We start from the raw sequence: 24,593 nt of genomic DNA on the forward strand, positions 1-24,593 counted from the left end.
AAATGACAGCAATTTGGTGTACCTTTCTACTTAGGGAAGCAGCATGGCATAGTGGATAGAGCACAGACTTAGGAGTCAGAGGTCATGGGTTTGAATCCCGGCTCCGCCACTTCTCAGCTGGGTGACTTTGGGCAAGTCATTTCACTTCTTGGTGCCTCAGTGTCCTCATCTGTCAAATGGGGTTGAAGATTGTGAACCTCATGTGGGACAACCTAATTACCTTGTATCTACCCCAGATACAAGGGGTACAGATAAACAAATACCAACATTCACGGGCCTAGGAGTCAGAAGTTCATGGGTTCTAATCCCAGCTCTGCCACTTAATATTAATAATAATTATGATATTTGTTAAGCACTTTGTGCCAAGCACTGTTCTAAGCCTTGGGGTAGACACCAGGTAATTAGGTTGTCCCATGTGGGGCTCACAGTTTTAATCGCCATTTTACGGATGAAGGAACTGAGGCACAGAGAAGTTAAGCAGCTTGCCCAAGGTCATACAGGAGACAAGGGGTGGAGCTGGGTTTAGAACCCACGTCCTCTGACTCCCAAGCCCTTGATCTTTCCTCTAAGCCACACTCCTTCTCCAACTCCATGCTCCTTCTTCACACTTGCATTCATTCAGTTCATTCAATTGTATTTATTGAGTACTTACTGTGTGCAGTGCACTGTACTAAGTGCTTGGAAAGTACAGTTCAGTGACAAATAGAGACAGTCCCTCCCCACAACGGGCTCACAGTCTAGAAGCGGGGAGAGAGGCATCAAAACAAGTAATCAGGCAGCGTGGCCTTGGGCAAGGCACTTCACTTGTCTGGGCCTCAGGTCCCTCATCCGTAAAATGGGGAGTAAGACCATGAGCCATTTGCACGACAGGGACTGTGTCCAACCCGATTTGCTTGTGTCCACCCCACTGCTTAGTACAGTGCCTGGCACATGGTAAGTGCTTAACAAATACCATTATTATTATTATTATTATTTCTAGAACAGTTCCTCCGACAAATTCCACTGAGCAGTATGACCTATGGGAAAGAGCACAGGCCTGGGACTCCCGGCTCTGTCACTTCCCTGCTGTGTCTTTGTGGACGAATCACTTAATTTCCTTGTACTTCAGTTTCCTCATCTGCATTCCTGTTTCCCCCTCCTTTTTAGACTCTAAACCCCATGTGGGACAGGGTCTGTGTTCCACCTGATTACTTATATCTACAGTGCACGGTAGATAAACACTTAGACAGTTATTATTCTTATTATAATTGTTTCTCAGTCACCTCATCTTGTCTGAATTTTCTAATCGTAAGGTTTTTTAAATCCAAATAAAAGTTCCCTAAGTTTATTCAACAGTAGAAAACAGCCTGAGCAAACTTAGAATCAGAGTTTCCTATCCCTTGAATTGATCTTGTGGTTTTTGGCATAATGGTAGAATAGAATTGGAGGAAGCTTTCCTGTTGGATAAATAGAGGATTTGTGGTTTGGGGACTGTCAATCTTCCATGAGCTTTGAATTCACTTTAAAAATAAAGTGCGTGTTACCCGACACAGCCTTTTCTAGGACCGTGGATCTGGCACGGTCATGAGTTAGCTTAAACAGCGGGGGCAGAGTGTCCTGCTTTTCAGCCCATGGGAGTAGATATATTGTTCTTCAGAAAACCTTTCGCATTACGAGGGATTTGAGAGCTGCCCAGTGATGTGTGACTTGGCTTTTAACCTTTTTATTCTTAATCTCCTGCCTTCCTCTTCAGCGATGTTACTGGCTAATGACCCTTTCCTAAGCCCTTAGTAAATTTTCTCTTTAAGTCCTCTACTTGCTCATAAGGTCAGTTTCACTAGCACATTCATCAACTAACAAAAAAAAAAAATGTTCTGCCTTGGCTAGAAGTGCTTTACATAATACCAGAATATTGTTTTAGCTACCTTCTGGAACAGAGTCTTCTGTTAAGAAATCACAGTGACACATTCCCAAATAAATGACCTATGCCCTGCCTTTCTGGGGAACTGTAATTGGAATGGAAAATTTAATGAAGCTCTGTCACTCTGCTTGAATTCACCAACTAGCTTAGCTAGTGAAAATAGCGAAGGTCCCCATTTTAGAATGCTGAAGACTTATTGCAAAAAACTGAATTTAATTGAACATAATAATAATAATAATAACTGTGGTATGTGTTAAGCACTTACGATGTGCCAGGGACTGTATTCAAAGCGCTGGGGTGAATACAAACAAGTCGGGTTGGACACAGTCCCTGTCCCACTTGGGGCTCACACTCTCAATCCCATTTTACAGATGAGGTCACTAAGACACAGAGAAGTGAAATGACTTGCCCAAGGTCACATAGCAGACAAGTGGTGGAGCTGAGATCAGAACCCATGACCTTCTGACTCCCAGACCTGTTCTCTGTCCACTACACCATGCTATTTCTCAACCTGATTTTGGTCTCCAGAAGAGATCATAGGCTACAGCATTAAATATACTTATCTGATGCTCAAAATTAGCTCCACTGGTAATAATTTTTTAGTAGCTTGCCTCCTGCAGGCCAAGCGGTATGAAAGGAGAATGTATGTGAGAAGGCTGAGAAGAGATGTGGCCTGATAGATCTCTATCCATGGGTTTGGGAGTCCGAAGGAGCTGGGTTCTAATCTACTTGTCAGCTGTGTGACCTGGGCAAGTCACTTCTCTGGGCCTCAGTTACCTCATCTGTAAAATGGGAATGAAAACCATGAGCCCCATATGGGACATGGACTTTGTTGAACCTGATTAGTTTGTATATCCCTCGGAACTTAGAACTGTACTTGACGCATAGTAAAGCACTTAACAAATACCATCATTGTTATTATTACTTATTGTTATGACTGCGGCAACAATAGATGTGAGGGGAAAGATCTGAAAAATCCAAACTGCAGTAAGCACATCTTGACTTCCTCGCAGCTCTTAGGATCTGCCATTTTTCCTACGTTGGGTTCGATGGGGGCACGGTTACGGGGAAAATGTAGTTCATCTGTTTCTGGGGATTTTTTGGTTTCACATTTCTGGGTCCCATTATCCTGCGAGCATTCCTGCTCGCTACAGAATTCACCCCAGTGTGAAATTCCTTCCAAAAGTATGTAGGGAGCCAAGTTTTTATTTTTTTTTAAATGGTATTTGTTAAGTACTTACTAGATGCTAGGTACTTTATTAAACTTATCAGGTTGGACACAGTCCCTGTCCTACGTGGGGCTCATAATCTCATCCCCATTTTCCAGATGAGGAAACGGAGGTACAGAGAAGCGGCTTGCCCAAGGCCACCCAGCAGACAGGTGGCGGAGCCTGGATTAGAATCCATGACTTTCTGACTCCCAGTTCCGTGCTCTATCCACTACGCCATGCTGCTTCTCTGTAACTGTAGTAATAGTATTTATGAAACATTGTATGCAGAGCACTGTCCTAAACACTGGGAGAGAACACACAGGTGGGAGTTAGACCCAGGCCTTTTCCCTTGACTAGGAGATTGATTCCTTCTCACAGTTAGACTGCTTGTTCATCATTATTAATGCAATCGATATTGATATGCTTAGCATTCAAAAGTATTTGAGCAGTAATTGTTACAGTTTGAAGAGCTGTTTAAGTCATTGGTTTAAAGATGAAAATCAATTTGTCTTTTTGAAGTAGATGGTTGTGATTAAAATCACTGAGCCTTAAAAGTCAAGTTCCTCATATAGGTGGCATGTAAGAGAAACAGCTTGGCCTAGCAAATAGAGCACAGGCCTGGGAGTTGGAAGGACCTGGGTTCCAATTCCAACTCTATTTGTCTGCTTTGTGACTTAGGGCAAGTCACTTCATTCCTCTGTGCCTCAGTTACCTCATCTGTAAAATGGGAGTTGAGACTGAGCCCTGTGTGGGACTGGAACTGTGTCTGACCTAATTAGCTTGTATCTACCCCTGAGCTTAGTATAGTACTTAGCACATAGTAATGCTTAACAAATTCTATTATTTTTATTACTATTATTAATAAACCCTTCACAAATACCATAAAAAAGCTCCTTGTGGGCTGGGAACAGGTGTATCAACTCTGTTGTACTCTTCCAAGCCCTTAGTACGGTGCTCCATACCCAATAAACATTCAATAAATACCACTGATTGATCAATTGCTCTGATGTTGGATTGGCATGTTTTGATTTATTCTGTTCAAAAATCTTATAATTAATTTTGAAAAATTAGATTGGTATAGATATATCGGTGCTTAGCGTGTTTTGCAATCCAAGGATATTTCCTCTTTTAATTCTTTAAAGAATTCATCACATATGCTTTCTGTGACAGATATCTCCACTCTGCAATGATTATATACCGTGACCTGAAGCCTCACAATGTCCTACTCTTTACCCTTTACCCAAATGCTGCAGTCATTGCCAAGATTGCCGATTATGGCATTGCTCAGTACTGCTGTAGAATGGGGATAAAAACATCGGAAGGAACACCAGGTAAGAGATAAAAATGAGTGTTGGTGAATTGTTCAGTTCTTAAAAGAATGTACTTTGTCGCTGTTGATTTTGTCTCTTGGAATAATAAAACAAGGCTTTAGCCTGTATCTCAGAGCTTCATTACATTCCCCCAAGTGCTTGGTGCAGTGTTCTGCACAAACTAAGCACTCAGTAAATGCAACTGAATGATTAACTGATTAATATTTTTAAGCCTCAGAATTCCCCCTCAAAATGTGTCCTCGTCAAAGCAATGCAAACCTGAACTCCAAGTAAAACAAGAAATAGTTGATTTGAAATGATTTTCTATTAAGATATGATCATTAAGTCCTTTTAAGGAAGACCCTAATCAAGGATGGGTGAAAGTAACAGGACACAGAGCTTCACTGCGTAGACAATTAAAAGTGGGATGATCCCAAATGCCATAGCCCAGTGTTTCTGAATTATTAAAGAAACATATTTTTTGAGAAGCTTGGCTTAACAGGTACAGTATTTCAGACCCCCAATTTTTGTTCATCATACATTTTCACTAAGCTCACTCAAATTCTCGAGCACCATGGCATAGTGGATAGAGCAAGGGTCTGAAAGTCAGAAGGTCAACTTGGGTTCTAAATCTGGCTCTGCCACTTGTCTGCTCTGAATCCTTGGGCAGGTCACTTTCATTCATTCATTCAATTGAATTTACTGAGCGCTTACTATTTGCAGAGCTCCGTACTACGTTCTTGGAATGTACAGTTCAGCAACAGATAGAGACAATCCCTGCCCAACAACGGGCTCTCTTCATTTCTCTGAGCCTCAGTTACCTCACCTGTAAAATGGGGATCGAGACTGTGAGCCTCACATGGAATGGGGACTGTATCCCACCCATTTTCTTGTATCCGCCCCAGCCCTTAGTACAGTGCCTGGCACAGAGTAAAAGCTTAATAAATGCCATCGTTATTCTTATGAAATGCATTTACTTCAGTGCTACTTTGCTTCTCCTCCATACCGAGGAGGGCAGGAGGTGGTAGTGGATTCCCAAGCCTCTGCTAACTCCCCACCTCTCTCCTCCTCCCTCAACCAGTCCTCGCCCTGCCCCATCAACCTGCCTTTGGCCAGGCCGGGGAGGGAGTCCTATAGACTGGGGAAGAGAAAGGGGCAGCAGCAGAGACCACTAAGTTAAAATGAAAGAGTTAAAAAGAAGGAAAAAACCTGGGTCAGTTGTCGTTATTGGGCTGGCCAATCAGTTGGCAAGGAGGAGGAGAGCAGGAATGGAGTGTTTCTCCTGCATTTGTCCCCCCCAAAATGGTGGAACTCTCAGCTATCTCCCTCATTCCATGAATTTCACGCTTCTCCTGCTGTCAGAGTTGGGACTACATGTTTGCTGTTAGTGTACGCATTTGAGTGTTTAGAGCAGTGCTCTGCACCCAGTAAGCGTTCAAATACTATGATGTATTTAGGGCTAAAAGTAGTTATTACAGGGTTATCTCCCCCTTTGTCATATTGACTCTATGTAGGAAGACAATTAAATTTTTCTATGTTTGGAAAAGCCAGTCTTTGAATTTTTTAATGCTTCCTTGGCTTGAGACAGGGAGGGCTGGGCAAAGTTGAAATTTGACCTGAAAATTTGGTGTATCAAAACTCTCCTTGGGGCAGTCCTTAGAAAGTGGACCCTTTAAGGGTTTGCATAGTTGTCTCGCAAAAAATCATGGCATAATCTAAGCTCTCAGTCCACAAACCTTCATTCTTTGAAAATTTAATAGCATTCAACCTCTTTGAAAATGTTGTTTTTAAGCTATAATTGCATTCATGATGAGGGCAAAATCCTCAGTATTTTTGTCAGTGGTTTTTGTGTGTTCATATTAACAGAGGTACAGACCTTCTAAAGATAGACAGAATTAGTATTGACTATGCCTGAGTACCTTTGATTCCCTTCATCTTTTAGTTCACTCATTTTCCTTTTTGGGTCTGAATTGATTGGTTCATAATTCTTAATGAGGTTTTTTGTTTTCAGGATTTCGGGCACCAGAAGTGGCCAGAGGAAATGTAATTTACAACCAACAGGCTGATGTTTATTCATTTGGCTTATTACTTTATGACATTTTGACAGCAGGAGGTAGAATAGTTGAAGGCTTGAAATTTCCAAATGAATTTGATGAGATTGCACTGCAGGGAAGATTACCTGGTAAGCCATTTCAATATGTTTTGAAGTACGGTCTTCTAACTTTGAGTCGTCTTTCTGTAAAGAGAGTCAAAAAAAAGCAATAGTTCTTAACTATTTCCAGAGAGCTGCAAATGTTTTTGGTGACCTTGTGAATTTTTCATTATATACATTCGATATGGTTTTCAGATCACGTCAATCAATCAGTGGTATTTATTCATTCATTCAATCGTATCTATTGAGTGCCTACTGTGTGCAGCGCACTGTACTAAGCACTTGGGAGGGTACAGAACAACATAGTTGGTGTACATGTTTCCAGCCCTCATCGATCTTACAGTCTAGAGGATGCATGGGACTCAAAAATCTGTTTTGTCCACGAGTGTAACAGAATGGAATTTTTTTTAACTATTTTAGACCCAGTCAAAGAGTATGGTTGTGCTCCATGGCCTGAAGTTGAAAAATTAATTAAAAAATGTTTGAAAGAAAATCCTCAGGAGAGACCAACTTCTGCCCAGGTATTCGATCGGTTATATTACGGTCATTATTGTGTCATATTTATCCATTCATAGTTGGGTTTCGGTCCTTTATTAATAATAATAGTATTAACGGTAATGATGATGTATTTATTAAGCATTTATGTGCCAAACACCGGGCTAAGTGCTGGGGTTGATTCAGGATAATCACAGCCCTTGTCCCATGTAAGGCTCACAATCTATGGGAGAGAAAAAAAAAATTGGCATTTTAGAGTTGATAATAATAATAATTGTGGTATTTGTTAAACACTGAATATGTGCCAAGTACTCTAATGCTGGGGTAGATGTGTGATAGCGAGATACTATCATCTATCATATAACCAGGAGCTTTGTTAGGTGAGGAAATTGAGGTGCAGAGAAGTGAACTGACTTGCCCAAAGTCACCAAAAAGGCAAATGGAAGAGCTGGAATTTGATGCCAAGTCTCCTGACTCTGTCTTTTGGTCTGTCCATTAGGGCATGCTGTTTTCCAAAAGAATGTTGTTTTCCATTAAGGGAAATACTTGATTTCCTTCAGAGATATCTTGAATAAGTGTTAAATTAAAGGTAGTAGGTAATACCAGCAGAAGGATAGTTTTTGCCCATCAGAAATATTAATAATAGTAATAATTATTATTATGGTATTTGTTTTGCTCTTACTATGTGCTAGGCACTATTCTAATTGCTGGAGTAGGTACAGGCAAATTGGGTTGGACCCAGTCCCTGTCCCACATGGTGCTCAGAGTCTCAGTCATTTTACAGATGAGGTTAACTGCGGCACAGAGAGAGTGATTTGCCCAGGGTCACACAGCAGACAAAGGGAGGAGCCAGGATTAGAGCTCCTGACCACCTGACTCCAGGTCTGTGCTCTATCCAGTATGCCATGCTGCTTCTACAGTAGGTATGGTAGTGGAACCACACAGCTCAGAGGAACGAGACCCCGTTGTTTTGGGGCAGTGCCTCCTCCCACCTCCTGCCTGATTTGGCTTCAAAATTTCAATGATTGTGGGGAAGACAGAGGGTTTTTATTTTCCTTCTTTCACTAAGGATAAATCCCGTTCCACAAGAACGAGGCTGTAGGTGGAAGCAGAGGCTGTAGGTACATGGCTCAAGCACTCCCTCCATAGTAGTTCCAGAGTCTTTGGGATGGTACTTCCCTCCCCATTCAGCTATTGCGAGGAGAATCTATTGTCCACAAGAACGATGCAGTAGAAGGCTGAGTTTCCAACTTTAAGAATGTTGGGAAAATTGTGTCTACTTACATCAAGGAACATTGAGTAGCTGAGGAAGACTCGGTTTCCTGCGGCTTTTCCGTTCCTGTTAGTGTCATTGAATGGTCATTTTTGCTTAATTTTCTCCTGGTTATTTCTTTCCCTGCATTTGCCATCCGCTCCTTCCCTGTCGGTCTGTGAGTCTCGTGTGGTTCTGTGGCATGAATGAATACCCTTGAGCCTTCCCCTAATCCTAGTTCAGAGTTTTGCACAAGTTAAATTCTTGTAAATAGTTTTACAAGTCAATAAAAAAAGTTTGTTATTTATTATATTTTATTTTTTGTAAATAAAAGTCATATGTAATAATAGGAATAAAAAGCAAATACAAGTATCTAGTTACCATTATGAAAATTAACCATTTGTTCATTGGCTGACTATTCCAGTTTGGTAATATAGTGTGTAACTGTAAAAAAAAAAATTACTGTGTAATTTTTTTTATTAGATAAAAATATAAAAATGTTTGAAGAAGGTGATGCTTTCTGAATGAAGCTGATTTTTTTTCCCAGCTTTTTTTCTACAAATTTTAACCTTAGAAAAATTTCGGCTAACTCATTATCGGGTGTCAGTGTACCAGGAGATCTGGTCCAGATATCAAACTATCAATCAGTTGTATTTATTGAGTTCTTACTGTGTGCTAAGCACTTGGGAGAGTACAGTCAATCAGTCATATTTGTTGAGTACTTATGTGTGCAACACACTATACTAAGCGCTTGGGGAGTACAGTATAGCAGTATAACAGAGTTGGTAGGCGTGTTCCCTGCAAACAGTGAGTTTACAGTCTGTGGTGGGAGAGACATTCATTAATATAATTCAATAAATCATGGGTATGTATAAGCGTGCTGTGGGGCAGAGGGAAGGGTAAATGAAGGGTGCCAATCCAAATACAAGGGCAATGCAGAAGGGAGTGGGAGAAGAAGAAATTAGGGCGTAGTCGGCATGGAACTGTTCCTGGTTTGGGGAAATTTGGTCGGATGGTTTCTGAATGGCTTGGTGAGGCAGGCAGAGCAAGGACGATTATCTCGGGGCCTGGACAGAACTGGAACACTTGGGTATCCTCCAGTGCCCATCTAGACTGTAAGCTCGTTGTGCGATGGGAATGTGTCTGTTTTATCGTTATATTACACTCTCCCAAGTACTTAGTTCGGAGCTCTACACACAGTAAGCACTCAATAAATGCGATTGATTGATTGATCAAAGCCTGAAAGATTCTGTGGGAGTCATTTGGGTCTGAGTTGGAGCCTTCTTTCCCCATTCCCTCTGTAGTGTGGCTACAGGATCCTTGAATTACTTACTTTAGGCTGCCCCAAACTCCTAAGTGTCACTGAATATCCTCCACCTGTCATGAGTATGGGAAACTACTCAAGAGCCTGAATGCACACAATGGACTGTGATCCAGTCTCCGCCACTTCTCTGCTGTTTGACCTTGGGCAAGTCCCTTAACTTCCTTGTGCCTCAGTTACCTCGTCTGTATAGTGGGGATCAAAACTGTGAGCCCCAGGTGGGACATCCTGATTACCCTGTATCTACCCCAGCGCATAGAACAGTGCTTGGCACATAGTAGGCGCTTAACAAATAGCATCATTATTATTATTATCAGGGCTAGGCAATCAATCAATCATTAGTGCTTACTGTGTGCAGAGCATGGTACTATATACAAATCATAATGTTATTTTAATTTTTTGCCTTGTGATTTATCATGCAGTAGTGTCATCTGGCCAAATTACACACTTTGTGGGGGAATGTTTCTGTTTATTGTTGTATTATAGTCTCCCAAGTTCTTAGTACAGTGCTCTGCACACAATAAGCTCTCAATAAATGCGATTGAATGAATGAAATTACAACTTGGTTAATTAGATTTGGTTGAAAGGACTATGCCCTTTCATGGTCCTTTAGAAAAGTACTTGAAAGCTCTTCGAGAAGCAGCGTGGCTCAGTGGAAAGAGCCGGGGCTTCGGAGTCAGAGGTCATGGATTTGACTCCCGGCTCTGCCACTTGTCAGCTGTGTGACTGTGGGCAAGTCACTTAACTTCTCTGTGCCTCAGTTACCTCATCTGTAAAATGGAGATTAACTGTGAGCCTCACGTGGGACCACCTGATGACCCTGTATCTACCCCAGCGCTTAGAACAGTGCTCTGCACATAGTAAGCGCTTAACAAATACCAACATTATTGTTATTATTATTCGAGATCATTTGAAGGAAAAAGTGCAAAATTAATTAGGTTGATGAGCGGTTTTAGACCTACTAATTCTGGGTGAAAATAGTATAGAAAAAGGCAACCAAAATGATCCAGAGGCTTGTGGATGATGGTAAACTGTAAAGGTTAGGCTAGTGTTAATACTCTTCAGTTTAGAAAGACTGTCAGAAAGAGGGTCGATCGAAGGAAAGAGGCAGCAAACACAGAGCACTTATTCACCCCACCCAGTTTTAGAGCAAGGTTTTGTCTCTGAAACCTGAAGGTGGTTGGTACAAGGGAAACACTTCTTCACTCATTGAGTGATAAACATGAATATGGAGAGCTGTAGAATATGTGCAGACTGAAATTGGTCTTTCAAAGAAGTTTGAATAAATGGAAGGGTGACAGGTCCATAAGAATCTATGTTTAGTGTAGCACCTCTTTCACCATTAGGATGAATGTTCTGGAGGAAAGCTATCACATAGTTCTTCTGAGTGACGGAGGGACCCAAACCTCTAGGCTGAATGGACTACTGTTCCGTTCCTCTAATGGCATCGCTTTTGATTTGAATCTATCCTGTTTTCTTTTCAGATGTATGAAATTTTGAACTCAGCGGAATTAATCTGTCTGATGAGAAACATTACGATACCCACGACCTTTGTTGCAGAATGCATGATTGCTTCCAGTCAAAGCTGCCATAAAGCCGGAGTCTGGCTGGGTAGTGGGAACACTGATATAGCGCAATTATCCTTTCTCGACGTAAACACTGAAATTCACACCTGTGAGGTAGGTTGAAAACTACTTGAATTTAATCTCTTCAGACCCTTGATGTTTAAGTGCTTTTACGTGATCGCTTGGTATATTAACTGGGAAACTAACTCCTACATTTAAGATGCTCACTTAATTTTAAAAATGTCATAAAGTAGTTATTCACAAATTCTTTGGTAGAAGAACTGTATTAATACAGAAAACGAGATACATTAGTTTAGAGCACAGTGGTTATTTGATGTAAAATAATGGTATAGCTTTGAAACTAGGTTTTGATACTGTTTTTCGGTCACTCCAATAAAGAGTCATCTTAAGTCAATTCTCATAATTTTTTTATGGTATTTGTTAAGCAGTTACTGTGTGCTAGGCACTGTTCTAAGCACTGAAGTAGATACAAGCTAGTCGAGTTGGACACAGCCCATGTCACACATGGGGCTCACAGTCTTAATCCCCATTTTACATATGAGATAACTGAGACACAGAAGGAAGGTAAGTGACTTGCTCAAAGTCCTGCAGCAGAAAAGTACCAGAGCCAGGATTAGAACCAGGTCCTCCTGACTCCCAGGCCCGTGCTCACTCCAGTAAACCATGCTGCTTCAATTACTTATATTCACTTCGATCCTTCAGAATATAGTCTCCCAGAACAGTTCAGCAGTGGGTTAGAGAAAACTGCACGCAGTCACAAAACTCCAGCAGACATTTGTGAACCTCCAAATGAGCTGAGCTGAAGGGATTTCCTTTCCCGCGGCCTTCCCAGCTGTAGGGGATTCCCAGAGTTTACTGAAGATTGAATCTCTGGGTTAGACTGTGTGGGTATGTGAGAGTGGGTGTGAGTTGTGAGGGAAGAAAATACCAAAGTGTAAGTGGATTTGGGCAAATGTGAGAGAGAGAGGCAGACAATTACTCTCTCCCTCTTCAAAGCCTTATTGAAGGCACAGCTCCTCCAAGACTAAGCCCTCTTTACCTTTTTTTCAGTTCCCTTCTGCATTACCCTAACTTGCTCCCTTTATTCATCTCCCCCTCCCAGCTCCACAACACTTTACATATATATCTGTAATTTATGTATTTATATTAATGTCTGTCTCCCCCTGTAGACTGTAAGCTCCTGAGCAGGGAATGTGCCTGTTATACTGTACTCTCTGAAGTGCTTAGTACAATGCTCTGCACACAGTAAGTGTGCAAAAAATACCATCGACTGCCAGAGACAGTGTATGTGTGGTTAAATGTAATCTATTTTGTAAAATTAACTTGTGATGAACATTAAATTTTAGGTGATCATTTAATATATAGTCACTCTGGTTTGGGAGCAATACTTTCTGTATCAGCTCACCAAATGTAGAGAACAGGAAACATTGGCTTTATTGGCTTTTAAGTTCTCCATCACCTTGCCCCCTCCTACCTCACCTCCCTTCTCTCCTTCTACAGCCCACAACTCCAACCTCGTTATTTTCTTTGGAAGATGGTCAGAATTCAGTTGACCTTTACTTTAGGCCCTTTTTTCTCCAAGAACTTGTGTTTCCTCTGACATATTCTTAAACCAGAAGTTGCTACACAGTAGATTAATATTATCAATTACTAGAAAGAAAATGCATGTAATTACTAAGTGTATGAAATCAAGCAATGGTATTGCAATTAATGGTATTTATTGAATTCTTACTGTGCTTAGAGCAGTATCAACTTGGGAGAGTACAGTACAACAGAGGTGGTAGAAATGTTCCCTGCCACCAAGGAGCTTAGTCTAGAATAATAAGCCCGTCAAACGGCAGGGACTGTCTCTATCTGTTGCCGACTTGTTCATTCCAAGCGCTTAGTACAGTGCTCTGCACATAGTAAGCGCTCAATAAATACTATTGGAATAATAATAATAATGATAATGATGGCATTTATTAAGCACTTACTATGTGACAGGCACTGTACTAAGCGCTGGGGCGGATGCAAGCAAATCAAATTGGACACAGTCCGTGTCCCACATGGGGCTCACAGTCTTAATCCCCATTTTACAGATGAGGTAACTGAGGCACAGAGAAATGAAGTGACTTGCTCAGAGTCACACAGCAGACAAGTGGCAGAGCTGGGATTAGAACCTATGACCTTCTGACTCGCAGGTCCGTGCTCTAGCCACAGCGCCATGCTGTTTAACAAATTCCAAAATTTCCTTTCAGAAGGGAAGACAGACATTAATATAAATAAGTAAATTACAGGTATGTACTGAACGCTGTGGGGCTGAAGGTGGAGTAAAATGCATACAGGTAAATGAATTTTAAAATTTACATATATATTCATGCCATCTTGAAGGATTTCTAAATACATGTATTATACACTTCAGTGACCTTATTGAGACTTTGATTGAAATGCATTGTCGCAGGATATTGCTGATGGTAGAATATTATGCCTTGCCCTGGTGTATCTTCCTGTGGAAAAGGAAAGTTGGATTGTAGCAGGAACGCAGATTGGCACTATTTTGGCAATTAACGCTGAAGATGGAAAGAGGAGACACATGCTTCAGAGGATGACAGATTCTGTGACTTGCTTATATTGCAATTCTTTTTCCAAGCAAAGGTATAGTTAAAAAAAAAAAAAAAATGAACATTTGGGGGAAAAAAAACTCCAGCTCTGTCAACATGCGGCAGCTAGCTTACATCTATTAGAGCAAGGGAAAGGATTGCGTTTGTTCTTTTTCTGGGTGTATCAGATGTACCTACAGATTTAGCAGATGTATCTTAGGATATATAGACATTTTTGGCTATTGATAATTTTGGAGAACAAATAATTTGCTTCTCAAATTTTCTAAAGAGAGTTATCTTTGAGAGTAATACGTTTTTTCTCATTTTTTTCCCCTCTTTAGCAAACAGACACATTTTGTTCTGGTGGGGACAGCTGATGGCAAGCTAGCCATTTTTGAGGACAAAAGTGTCAAGGTAAATGTTAAATACAATTTATATAAAAACATGGGGATTCTAATGAGCTTAGTACAGGATCACAGGTTAGGGGTTTTTATTTTTAGCTCTCTATATCATTTACTAGTAGTAAAGTTTGGAAGATCATTAACTACTCTTTATTTCTTGAAGTGGAAGGTGGTGATAGCTATCTGTTCCATCGTTTTACACTGAAAATGTAAACTACTTCCTGATGGTATCTTTCAAAGGCACACTAAGGTCTTCCGGTTCTTACTAATTGAAAATTTACTCAAGAGTGAGTCAATGTACCTACCCAAGTAGAAAGACTTTACTTATGTGGCAGAGTAGAACAAAAAGCCCACCTGCTTTATAGTGAAGTTTTGGGAATTCGATGATGATGATGATGATAATAATGAAAGAAGAAAAAGAAATACTTGCCAAGCATTGAGTGGATACAAGATAATGAGGTCAGACCATTCACCGGTCATGGGTTCTAATCCCAACTCCGCCACTCATCTGCTGTGTGACCTTGGGCAAGTCACTTGCTTCTCTGAGCCTCAGTTACCTCATCTGTAAAATGGAGATTAAGAATGTGAGCCCCATATGGGACAGGGACTGTATCCAACCTGATTTGCTTGTATCCACCTCAGTGCTTAGTATAGCACCTGGCACATAGAATGCACTTAACAAATACCACATTTATTATGACGATTATATTATCCCCCACTGCAGGGACGAGAGATGGAGAGGGAGGTGGAAGGGTTGGAAAAAGAGAGCGAACAAACACGCAAGTATAGAATCCTCATTTTATCGACGAGGAAACTGAGGTATAGAGAGATGTTAACGTAGAGGTAATAAACATTTATAAAAACCATACACTGTGCAATCTGGAATGCTGAGCATCATTGAAACTTTTGGTTTGATTACGGACAGGGAATGTGTCTGTTATATTTTTGACCAAGCGTTTAGTACAGTGCTCTGCCTACAGTAAGTGCTCAGTAAATGCAATCGATTGATTACATTTTTTTCTTGTTTTAACTATCTCAAATCAATATTTGTTTGCAACCATTTTGTAAGCGAAGTTGATACTTAGAGAATTCTATTTCTACTTAAGGCCTTTAATTATATAGATATATGTTTACAAACTGAGATAATGCATTGTCTGTCTTCAAACTGTTATCTTCTCTCCTGTTTTTTGGTGAAGTGCAAAGGTGCAGCTCCTCTGAAGATACTGAATATAGGAAATGTCAGCACTCCACTGATGTGTTTAAATGAATCCAATAGCTCGTCGGAAAAAAATACAATCTGGGGAGGATGTGGCACAAATATTGTCTCACTTTCCAGTGATTTTTCTGTTCAGAAGCTTATCGAGACGAAGACAAGTCAGTCGTGAGTTTCTCTCGTAATAAAATTATTCTCTGTTAGTTTGATTTATCAATATATTGGCTGATGGTTTCTGCCCATGTTTATTCCTCATAGTTGAAGCTAGCACCTTATCAACCTACAGCCAACTAATCAGCACAGTATTTAGTGGCTTCTTTCATCATGTCAGTAGAAATTCAGATCTTTTCACAGTACATTTATTTTAGTTAAAATAAAAAACTTAGGACATGTGTGTTTTATTAGCTCAATAATTTCATGTCTATACTATGGAGACTGTCCCAAAACATTTCATGTTATTCTCATTGTTTTCAAAACTATCAGTGAATCAATAAATCAGTTTTTATTTATTGAGCACATACTGTGTGAAGAGCACTGTACTATCTCGGCTCCGCCACTTGTCTGCTGTGTGACTTTGGGCAAGCCGCTTAACTTCTCTGTGTCTCAATAATCTCATCTGTAAAAAGGGGATTAAAACCGTGAGGCCCATGTGGGAAAACCGGATTACCTTGTATCTACCCCCTCGCTTATAACGGTGCTTGGCACATAGTAAGTGCTTAACAAATGCCATAATTATTATTATTATTATCTGTCACGTTGAATTAGACAATATATTTTTGTTCTAAAAATAATTAGTTTCAAATACAATGAAGCTTCATTTCTCTATATCTCTGGTTTTACATTCTATATATGCAGGTTTCTTATCCATAAGTACTGCAATATGCAAACTAGTATTCCAGTATCTATGATGAAAGTGGCCCTGAATAATCAATTAATCTGGGTAATTTATTGAGCATTTATTGTACGCAGAGCAGTTTTTAAGCTCTTGGGAGAGCACAGTGCAATAGAGTTTGTAATCATAATCCAAATTGGATTATGGAGTCTGGAGTTTATAGACTAGACTCTGGACAGGGAATGTGTCTACCAATTCTGTTAGACTGTACTTCCCCAACTCATTGTGTGCAGGGAAAGTGTCTGTAAATTTGTTATATTATACTCTCCCAAGCGCTTAGTACAGTGCTCTGCACACCGTAAATATTCAGTAAATACAATTGACTGACTGACTAAGCGCTCAGTAAATAGGATTGAGTGATTGAGAATGCACAGTGATTATTTAATAAAGAAGCAGTGTGGCTTAACGGAAAGAGCCTGGGCTTGGGAGTCAGAGGTCATGGGTTCTAATCCTGGCTCCACCACTTATCAACTGTGTAACTTTGGGCAAGACACGTAACTTCTCTGTGCTTCAGTTACCTCATCTGTAAAATGGAGATTAAGATTGTGAGCCCCACTTGGGACAATCTGATTATTTTGTACCTACCCCAGCGCTTAGAATAGTGCTTGGCACATAGTCAGCGCTTAACAAATGCCGCTATTATCATTATTATTAGTAGTAGTAATAATAAATGTTAGCAAGCGAGAAAACACCTAGGTAACGAAAACCTGAGTGGTGGTGGAGAAGGATTTAAAGAGCCAGTAAGTATCTTTGCCAACAAAAGGAGCAGTTGAGAGTCACTCAACTTCCTTCCTCCATGCATATTATTGAGGCCCCCCTGCCCCTTCTTTACCCTCTGACCCAGGGCACACAGTTGCCCAAACTTGCTCAGAGGACCTTATTTTTCTCTGAGAATAAAAGCTCTTCATATAGAAATGTATTTCCCTTATTGGAAAGCTAATGTTTTAGTTGGTGAGCTCCCCTCTAGACCGTAAATTCCTTTTGAGCAGGGAACATGTCTATCACCTCTGTCATCTTGTACTCTCCCAGACACTTAGTACAGTGATGTGCACACAGGAAGTGTTCAGTAAATACCAGTTTTCAGACTGACAGTGATTGGTGGCTTATCGAAGTCATTTGTTTCAACTCTTTTTCTCCTCTAGGCTGTGTTTTAGCTGGTTGTTTGCCAGTTAACAAATCTGCTGGACACTTGGAGAATAATAATAATAATTTTGGTATTTCTTAAGTGCTCACTATGTGCCAGGCACTGTTCTAAGAGGGGTAGAGATACTCCTTGTATCTAAGGGGTAGATACAAGATAATCGGGTTGGACACAGTCCCTGTCCACATAGGGCTCACAGTCTTAATCTCCATTTTACAGACGAGGAAACTGAGGCCCAGAGAAGGGAAGTGACTTGCCCAAAGTCACACAGCAGACAATTGGCAGAGTTGAAATAATTCATTCAGTCATATTTATTGAGGGCTTACTGCGTGCAGAGCACCGTACTAAGCGCTTGGGAAAGAACAATGCAATAATAAACAGTGACATTCCCTGTCCACAATGAACTCACAGTCTAGAGACAAACTCACAGTCTAGCTTGTACTCTCCCAAGTGATTAGTATTGAGCTCTGCACCCAGTAAGCTCTCAATAAATGCAGTTGACCGACTGACTTTGGAAGCTACACCATCCTATGTTTTTCTCTCTTTGGGACTAAGTGAAAAGGACCTCCAGAGATTTGGGGCTATACCCCTTCCCCTGCTTCCACTGTTCAACCCCTCCCAGTACTGATGTGTTTTTTGAAGCAAAAAATCATTTCAGAAATGATTTTAGTGGGAGTATGGGTGCGAGGGGGTAGAGAAGCAGCCTGGCTCAGTGGAAAGAGCCCGGGCTTCGGAGTCAGAGGTCATGGGTTCGAATCCCGGCTCTGCCACTTGTCAGATGTGTGACTGGGGCAAGTCACTTCACTTCTCTGGGCCTCAGTTACCTCATCTGTAAAATGGGGATTAACTGTGAGCCTCACGTGGGACAACCTGATTACCCTGTCTCTCCCCCAGCGCTTAGAACAGTGCTCTGCACGTAGTAAGCGCTTAAATACCAACATTATCATTATTATTATATTTGTTTGTTTGTGTCCCTTGCCAGGACACAAAAAGCATCTGGACTTTATCAAGCACCACCTCAAAGGATCGATGTGCCCATGTGATCTGGAGGGCTGTGTTTGATCCCTAGTCTGCTAGGCTCCCAAAATTTAAGATTGCTTCTGACCTTGTAAATTGTAGAAAATCTTCATCTTCAATAGTCCATTTTACAGGACATATATTGTCTATAAATAAAATCAAATATAATTAACATAATATGAAGTACATTTTAGACTGCAAGGTATTTCTTTGCAAACTGCATATAATTTGAACTCATTTTCAACAAGCAGCTGTAAAGTGAAGCACAATCAATATTTATGACAGACTCATTCATTTTATTATCTATTTAAAAGATAGAAAAACATATTTTCTAATTGAAATGGATCACAAGTAGAAAATTACTGACTGTTTTGCAGAAATTTCATCAAAAATGAAAAGGTATGTATATATGAAAGGATAGTGTTCATTACAAATTCCTTCTTTTAGAATGTAGAGTGAAGCTCACTGGGAGTAGGTATTGGGTCTTTTTCCTCCAATCTATTCTCCCAAACATTTATGTGGCAGTCTAAACATCGTAAGAGCTCAATTAATGAAGTTGATAGATTGATACATCTTTATCGCTCAAGAAAGGATATGACACATCTGAGATGATAAATTATTTTGTTTTTTACAGATTGTCTCACTCTGCATTCAGTGATGCAAACATCATTTCAATTGTGGTTGACAAAGCTGTTTATGTGGCTAAGAAAAATAGCCATTTTGTTGAAGTCTGGGACAAAAAGACTGAAAAACGCTGCGAACTCATAGATTGTGTACACTTTCTAAAGTAAGATTCTTCTTTTGTCTCTTTGTTATCCCACGGGGACTTTATTTCCATATCATATACTTTGGATTTTGAACTACTGCTTGTCTGATAATAAGAATAACAATGATAATAATAATAATTGTATTTGTTAAGCACTTATTACATGCCAAACTGATGTTAAGAAATTTCTGAAGAAATGTATTTCGTTTCCTGATAAGCATCACTATGTAGAGGTTTGCTTAGATTTTTCAAACCATTTCATTTTGAGTTAGTTTATTTCATTTGCCTTCATATATGTTGACTAGCAATATCTTTTGTGTCACACCAAGGATATTTTCTTTGTCAGGAGTGCTGTTTTTCTGACAAATTCTCACTGGCTTTTGGTTAATGTCAACATTTTTTTTTAAATTCTGTAATGTGTTTCTTTCACTGATTTTGAGCAGAATTATACACTGGCCCAGGGAAATAATTCAGTGGTTTAGTTTTATTTTTTTGTAATTGTTTCCAGAAGAAAAAAATTGTTCATTTGTATGATTGTTTTGGATACTCATAGTTATTCAGGGTTGGGTATTTGCAGCAGTTCATCTGTTACTCTAGGGACAATCATAGGTGCCAGAGTAACTCATTTATATTCAATTCAATATTTTGGAGTTTGCTTGGGTACTATGTCTCTCATGAGTAAAGCCTATGTCTGTGAAGAAATTTTATTCTTGCAAGGCCGTTCCACAAATTGTAATAATTAGATCGTGTTTGTGTGTGTGTTTGTAGAAGGTGTCTGTGTACTGCCAGCTAACTCAGATAGACTTAGTAATGCAATATATTTATATTCATGGTTTTTAGAGAGGAAATGGAGACACTAAATAAGGAATCAAAACTGAAAATGACCTATTCTGGAAGAGTGAAAACACTCTGTCTTCAGAAAAATACCGCTCTCTGGATAGGTACCGGAGGCGGCCACATCCTGCTTCTTGATCTCTCAACACGCCGCACCATCCGAATCATTCACAACTTCTGTGATTCTGTCCGATTCATGATGACAGCCCAGTTAGGCAAGTCGGTTGATTTTATATCCACCTGTGTTTCTTTAAGGGTCCAAATCACTTGGGATTAGTATTCGGTGCCAGCCAATGGACAAATAAATGTTTGCAGAGTTGGATGCACTTAGGGGACTGACATTACAAAACATAACTTTTCAGCCTAGAAGTATCCTTTCTGATATGCTATTCTGGGAGCTAATTAATGCTTAGTGTTGTTTTCTCATGTTCTAGAGCTTCTCTTTTTCTACCTCTTCTCTTTAACTTTAAGGCAGTCAACCTGGTCTTTTCCTCTTTCCTTCTCTAGATCATAAGCTTGTGGAAGGCAGGGAACATATCTACCAATGCTGTTTTATTGTACTCTCCCAAGTGCTTGATAGATTGATGGATTCCCTCCTACTTTTCTACTCTTTTCTCCCACTACATCCCAGATTGTACTCTTCATTCTTCTCAAGAAAACCTACTCATTGTGCTCCATGCTCTCCTTTTTATTTTCTGGTATTTGTGAGGTGATTACTATGTGCCAGGCAGTGTTCTAAGCACTGGGATAGATACAAGGACATCAGGTTGGTCACAGTCCAGGTCCCACATTGTGCTAACAGTCATAATCCCCATTTTACAGATGAGGATACTGGGGCTTAGAGAAGTTAAGTGACTTGCCCAAGGTCACACAGCAGACAAGTGGTGGAGCCAGGATTAGAACCCAGGTCCTTATGGGTGTCTCAGGCCCATGCTATATCCACTGGACCATGCTGCTTCTCTCCTGCACTTCCTCCTGAATTCTTGCTCATGCCCTTCCTCCTGCCTAGAGCTTCCTCCTCCTTCAAATCTGACAGACCATAGCTCTCCACACTTACCAACCCAAACCAAAATCATTTCTCCTCCACAAAACCTTTCTCAATTAACTTCTAGTCTCCCAGCCTCTATTCATTCTACTGCCTGTTCAATATGGTTGGGCCCCTTTCTACTTATTTGATAATATGCTGAAGGAGAAATGAAACATGAGTACCATCTCTGTCCCCCTCTCAGGGTCACACCGGGAGAGTTTCCACTACTCTACCACAACTACAGGAGGGAGAGTCAGGCAGAGGCCTACCCATTCCATTCCTAGCTTGGGCAGTGGCTTGCGAATGGAAGGCAATCTGCTACAAGTCAAAACTCACCTGTGCCTGGCAGCAGCGGCAAGGGAGAGAGTCGAGGGCGGAGAGTCGAGGGCGGAGACTCAAGTTGACTGTGTGGAAGGAGGCAATGCTAAGCCACTTCTGTATTTTTACCAAGAAAACTCTATGAATACACTACCAGATTGATTGCAGATGGAAGTGGGGCATTCTGGGACAGATGTGTTCATGGCGTCGCTATGGGTTGAAGACCACTCGACAGCTTAAGACAGACTATGCCAGTGCTCTGCACACAGTAAGCGCTCAATAAATGCAGTTGAATGAATGAAAGTAGTCTAGTCTTTTGGTGACCTTTTCTAGTCTCCAGTGAGTGCAATTTAAAGCGTAAAGAGGCTCAGAGAACGGGAACCATAGAATCAGTCGGTCTGTTGTATTTACTGGGGGCCTGTTGAGTACAATACATGGGGACTGTACAGTACAATAGAATAGACACAGTGTCTTGCCCTCAAGGAGCTTTCAGTCTAACAGAGGCTAAAGTGCTTACTTTAGTCATATTACTTTAGTCATATTATTAAAATGCATTGCAGGTAGGAGAAAGAAGACAAAGAGGAGTTGATGCTTAAGTAATAGGGGATGCAAGGTAGGTAAAAAAAAAAAAAAGTGATATGGGAGATTGTGAATACTTGAATCCTTGAGGAACAAGAAGCAGGCTGACCTCCCCATTCACCTCTCTCCAGTTATTTTCTTACTATTCTGTAGAGACAAAGGCATCGGTTAGAAGGAAAGATGATCAAAAGCGGGGTCGATGGAGGAAAAAAAATACAACCAGAGAGTGTGTTGGAAGTTCTGAAAGTTCTCATCATTATGCAGCTGTGTTTATGAATTTAATTCCCAGTTTAAATAGAGAGGTTGGATGCGGTAGTGAAAATGGTGGATTTTCATTTATTTTCTCATTTAACGCAATTATTCTTATTCAGACAGACCTTTTCTTTTATCTCAGTAGGAATTAACCTCAGTTGGGTATAGCCATTAGCATGCAGCTGGTTCATGTGTGAAAAGCTGTCTTTCTATTCTCTCTTTTCTGTTATTCAATTTCCAATTCTAAAGAAAAATAATTTTCATTTTATTTTGTACATAAAGGGAGCCTAAAAAATGTTATGCTGGTTTTGGGTTACTTCCATAAAAGAAATAAAGATCCTCAACACCAAAAAGGTAAGAAGAAGACTACTGTTGTGCCTCATTTACTAGGAAATATCACAGGTGTCAAGTGTCTTCTTGGCATGGAAATGATTGATTTCTAAATGTTCCAAAGTAATCTAAATGACTATCTTCAGTCCCAGTGAACTCTTCGGTAGTCTGTTGGAGTTCATTTATCTACTAAAAATGTTGAGGAAATCTGCCACAATGATTTGAGGCTACCTCTGCCTTAATGTTAATCTGAATATTTCTTTGCAAACCTGCCAACCTCCCCACTTTGGATAATGATGACCATGTCTTTAATCCCCATGCTAGATTTAGAAATCACAAATGAAGAAATATAATACATGATCTCATTCGCAGATGGCAGGACCTCTCTTTATCTGAGAACGTTTTCAAATTTAGCATTTGTAGTTCTTGTTCTTTTAAGCTGCCAAGTTTACACAATGTTTTCTTCAAATGAAATCTTCTTAAAATATTAATACATTTCATAAAAGTACCATTGATTTGATATTTTCCAGCTACTCATTCTAAGTTGAATTTTAAATATAACACCAAAAAGACTATTGAAATGCAATTTTTTTTTTCATTTTAAAGTTGTGCAAATTTTTTCTTTCTTCAGAAATGCAGTCGTGCTTGTCTGTGTGGGATATTAACCTACCACATGAGGTACAAAACCTGGAGAAACACATTGAAGTGAGAAAAGAATTAGCTGAAAAAATGAGGAGTGTTTCTTTGGAATAACAGTACCCTTGAAATGGTGTGTCTTCTGCTAAGAGACTTTTAAAAAGAAATTGCTATGTCCCCTCATTGGGTTTTCAGATTTTTTTTTAATATAAAAGAAAAAAAGTGTGCCGTGGAAAGCATGCTTCCAATTTGAAAATGTATTTACAAATGAAAAAATATATTTTATTTTTGTATAAAGTACAAAGTATAATTTAAGAAGTTAATTTTGTAAATATTCCTCTTGGATCTTAGTGTAATTATGTATTTTGATTGGTTTATGAAAAGACCTATCTTATGTATCCATGTTATTTGGAGCAATATGAAGGTTCTGATAATTGTATACTAAGTCAGCACATCGTCAGGATTTTACTTTTTGTGTTGATTGATTGCACTCATTCATGCAACATCGCTTCTCACCTTGTATTCTGAGTAGGCCTAGTTTTTACACATTCGTGGTATTGTACATTTGAATGGACATTATTTGCAGTAGCATCCTGCGTGGTGCAACTCAGATGATCTTTTCCTGCTCTAGAGGTTAGCTTAGCTGTGTCTGTGACCCAAATCATTATATTCCTTTAGCTGGGAATATCTTTAGAAAGGGTTTTGCACTTATAAAGCACCTTTTTGGGATTATCTGCTATATTAGTACAAACCAAATTATATGACTATACAGTTGTTGAAATACTTAGTGGACTTCATTTGCCTCGACTTTGAAGGCTATGAAAATTCATTCTGTGATATAAAAGAGCAGAGTTTTATAAAGCATATATATCCCCATACATACCCTTCACAACCACATCCGTATTAATTTACATGTCTTCAAAATATAGAATACTGAGCTTAATATAGTCTTAAATGAAAATTACTTTGAGCCAAGGGATTCGTCGTTCCCTGCGGGCATATCAGTCCAGTTTGATATCAGTCCAGTTTGTTACAAGTACCTCTCTCATTCAACCCTCATATTTCAGTCTCACCAAATCCTGTCAGTCTGTCTTCACAACATCACTAAAATCCACCCATTCCTCTCCATCCGAACTGCAAGCACACACTGATCCAAACACTTATCTTATCCTACCTTGTTTATCGCATCAGCCTCTTTGCTGACCTCTCTGCCTCTTATATCTCCCTACTCCAGTCCATACTTCATTCTGCTGCCCAGATCATTTTTCTGCAAAAACGTTCTCATCCATGTCATCTCATTCCTCAAGAACGTCTAGTGGTTGTTCATCTAGAGCCGCATCGGACAAACCCCTTATCATTGGCTTTAAAACACCCAATCAGC

At 40.0% G+C, this 24,593-nt stretch overlaps 1 protein-coding gene across 1 annotated transcript in view; it reads left to right on the top strand.

The window, feature by feature from the left end:
- Positions 1-24,321, top strand: part of LRRK2 (leucine rich repeat kinase 2) — a 149,997-nt gene extending 125,676 nt beyond the window's left edge. Inside the window, exons 41-51 of the mRNA XM_029047252.1 lie at positions 4,282-4,442; positions 6,433-6,603; positions 6,994-7,094; positions 11,126-11,320; positions 13,668-13,861; positions 14,148-14,220; positions 15,404-15,588; positions 19,105-19,257; positions 20,077-20,285; positions 22,529-22,600; positions 23,208-24,321. Coding sequence (XP_028903085.1) covers positions 4,282-4,442; positions 6,433-6,603; positions 6,994-7,094; positions 11,126-11,320; positions 13,668-13,861; positions 14,148-14,220; positions 15,404-15,588; positions 19,105-19,257; positions 20,077-20,285; positions 22,529-22,600; positions 23,208-23,329 — 1,636 coding nt within the window. The 3' untranslated portion in view covers positions 23,330-24,321. The remainder of the gene's footprint in view (positions 1-4,281; positions 4,443-6,432; positions 6,604-6,993; positions 7,095-11,125; positions 11,321-13,667; positions 13,862-14,147; positions 14,221-15,403; positions 15,589-19,104; positions 19,258-20,076; positions 20,286-22,528; positions 22,601-23,207) is intronic.
- Positions 24,322-24,593: the final 272 nt, after the last annotated feature.

Source organism: Ornithorhynchus anatinus, chromosome 2, assembly GCF_004115215.2.
Source record: "Ornithorhynchus anatinus isolate Pmale09 chromosome 2, mOrnAna1.pri.v4, whole genome shotgun sequence".
Lineage (NCBI taxonomy): Eukaryota > Metazoa > Chordata > Mammalia > Monotremata > Ornithorhynchidae > Ornithorhynchus > Ornithorhynchus anatinus.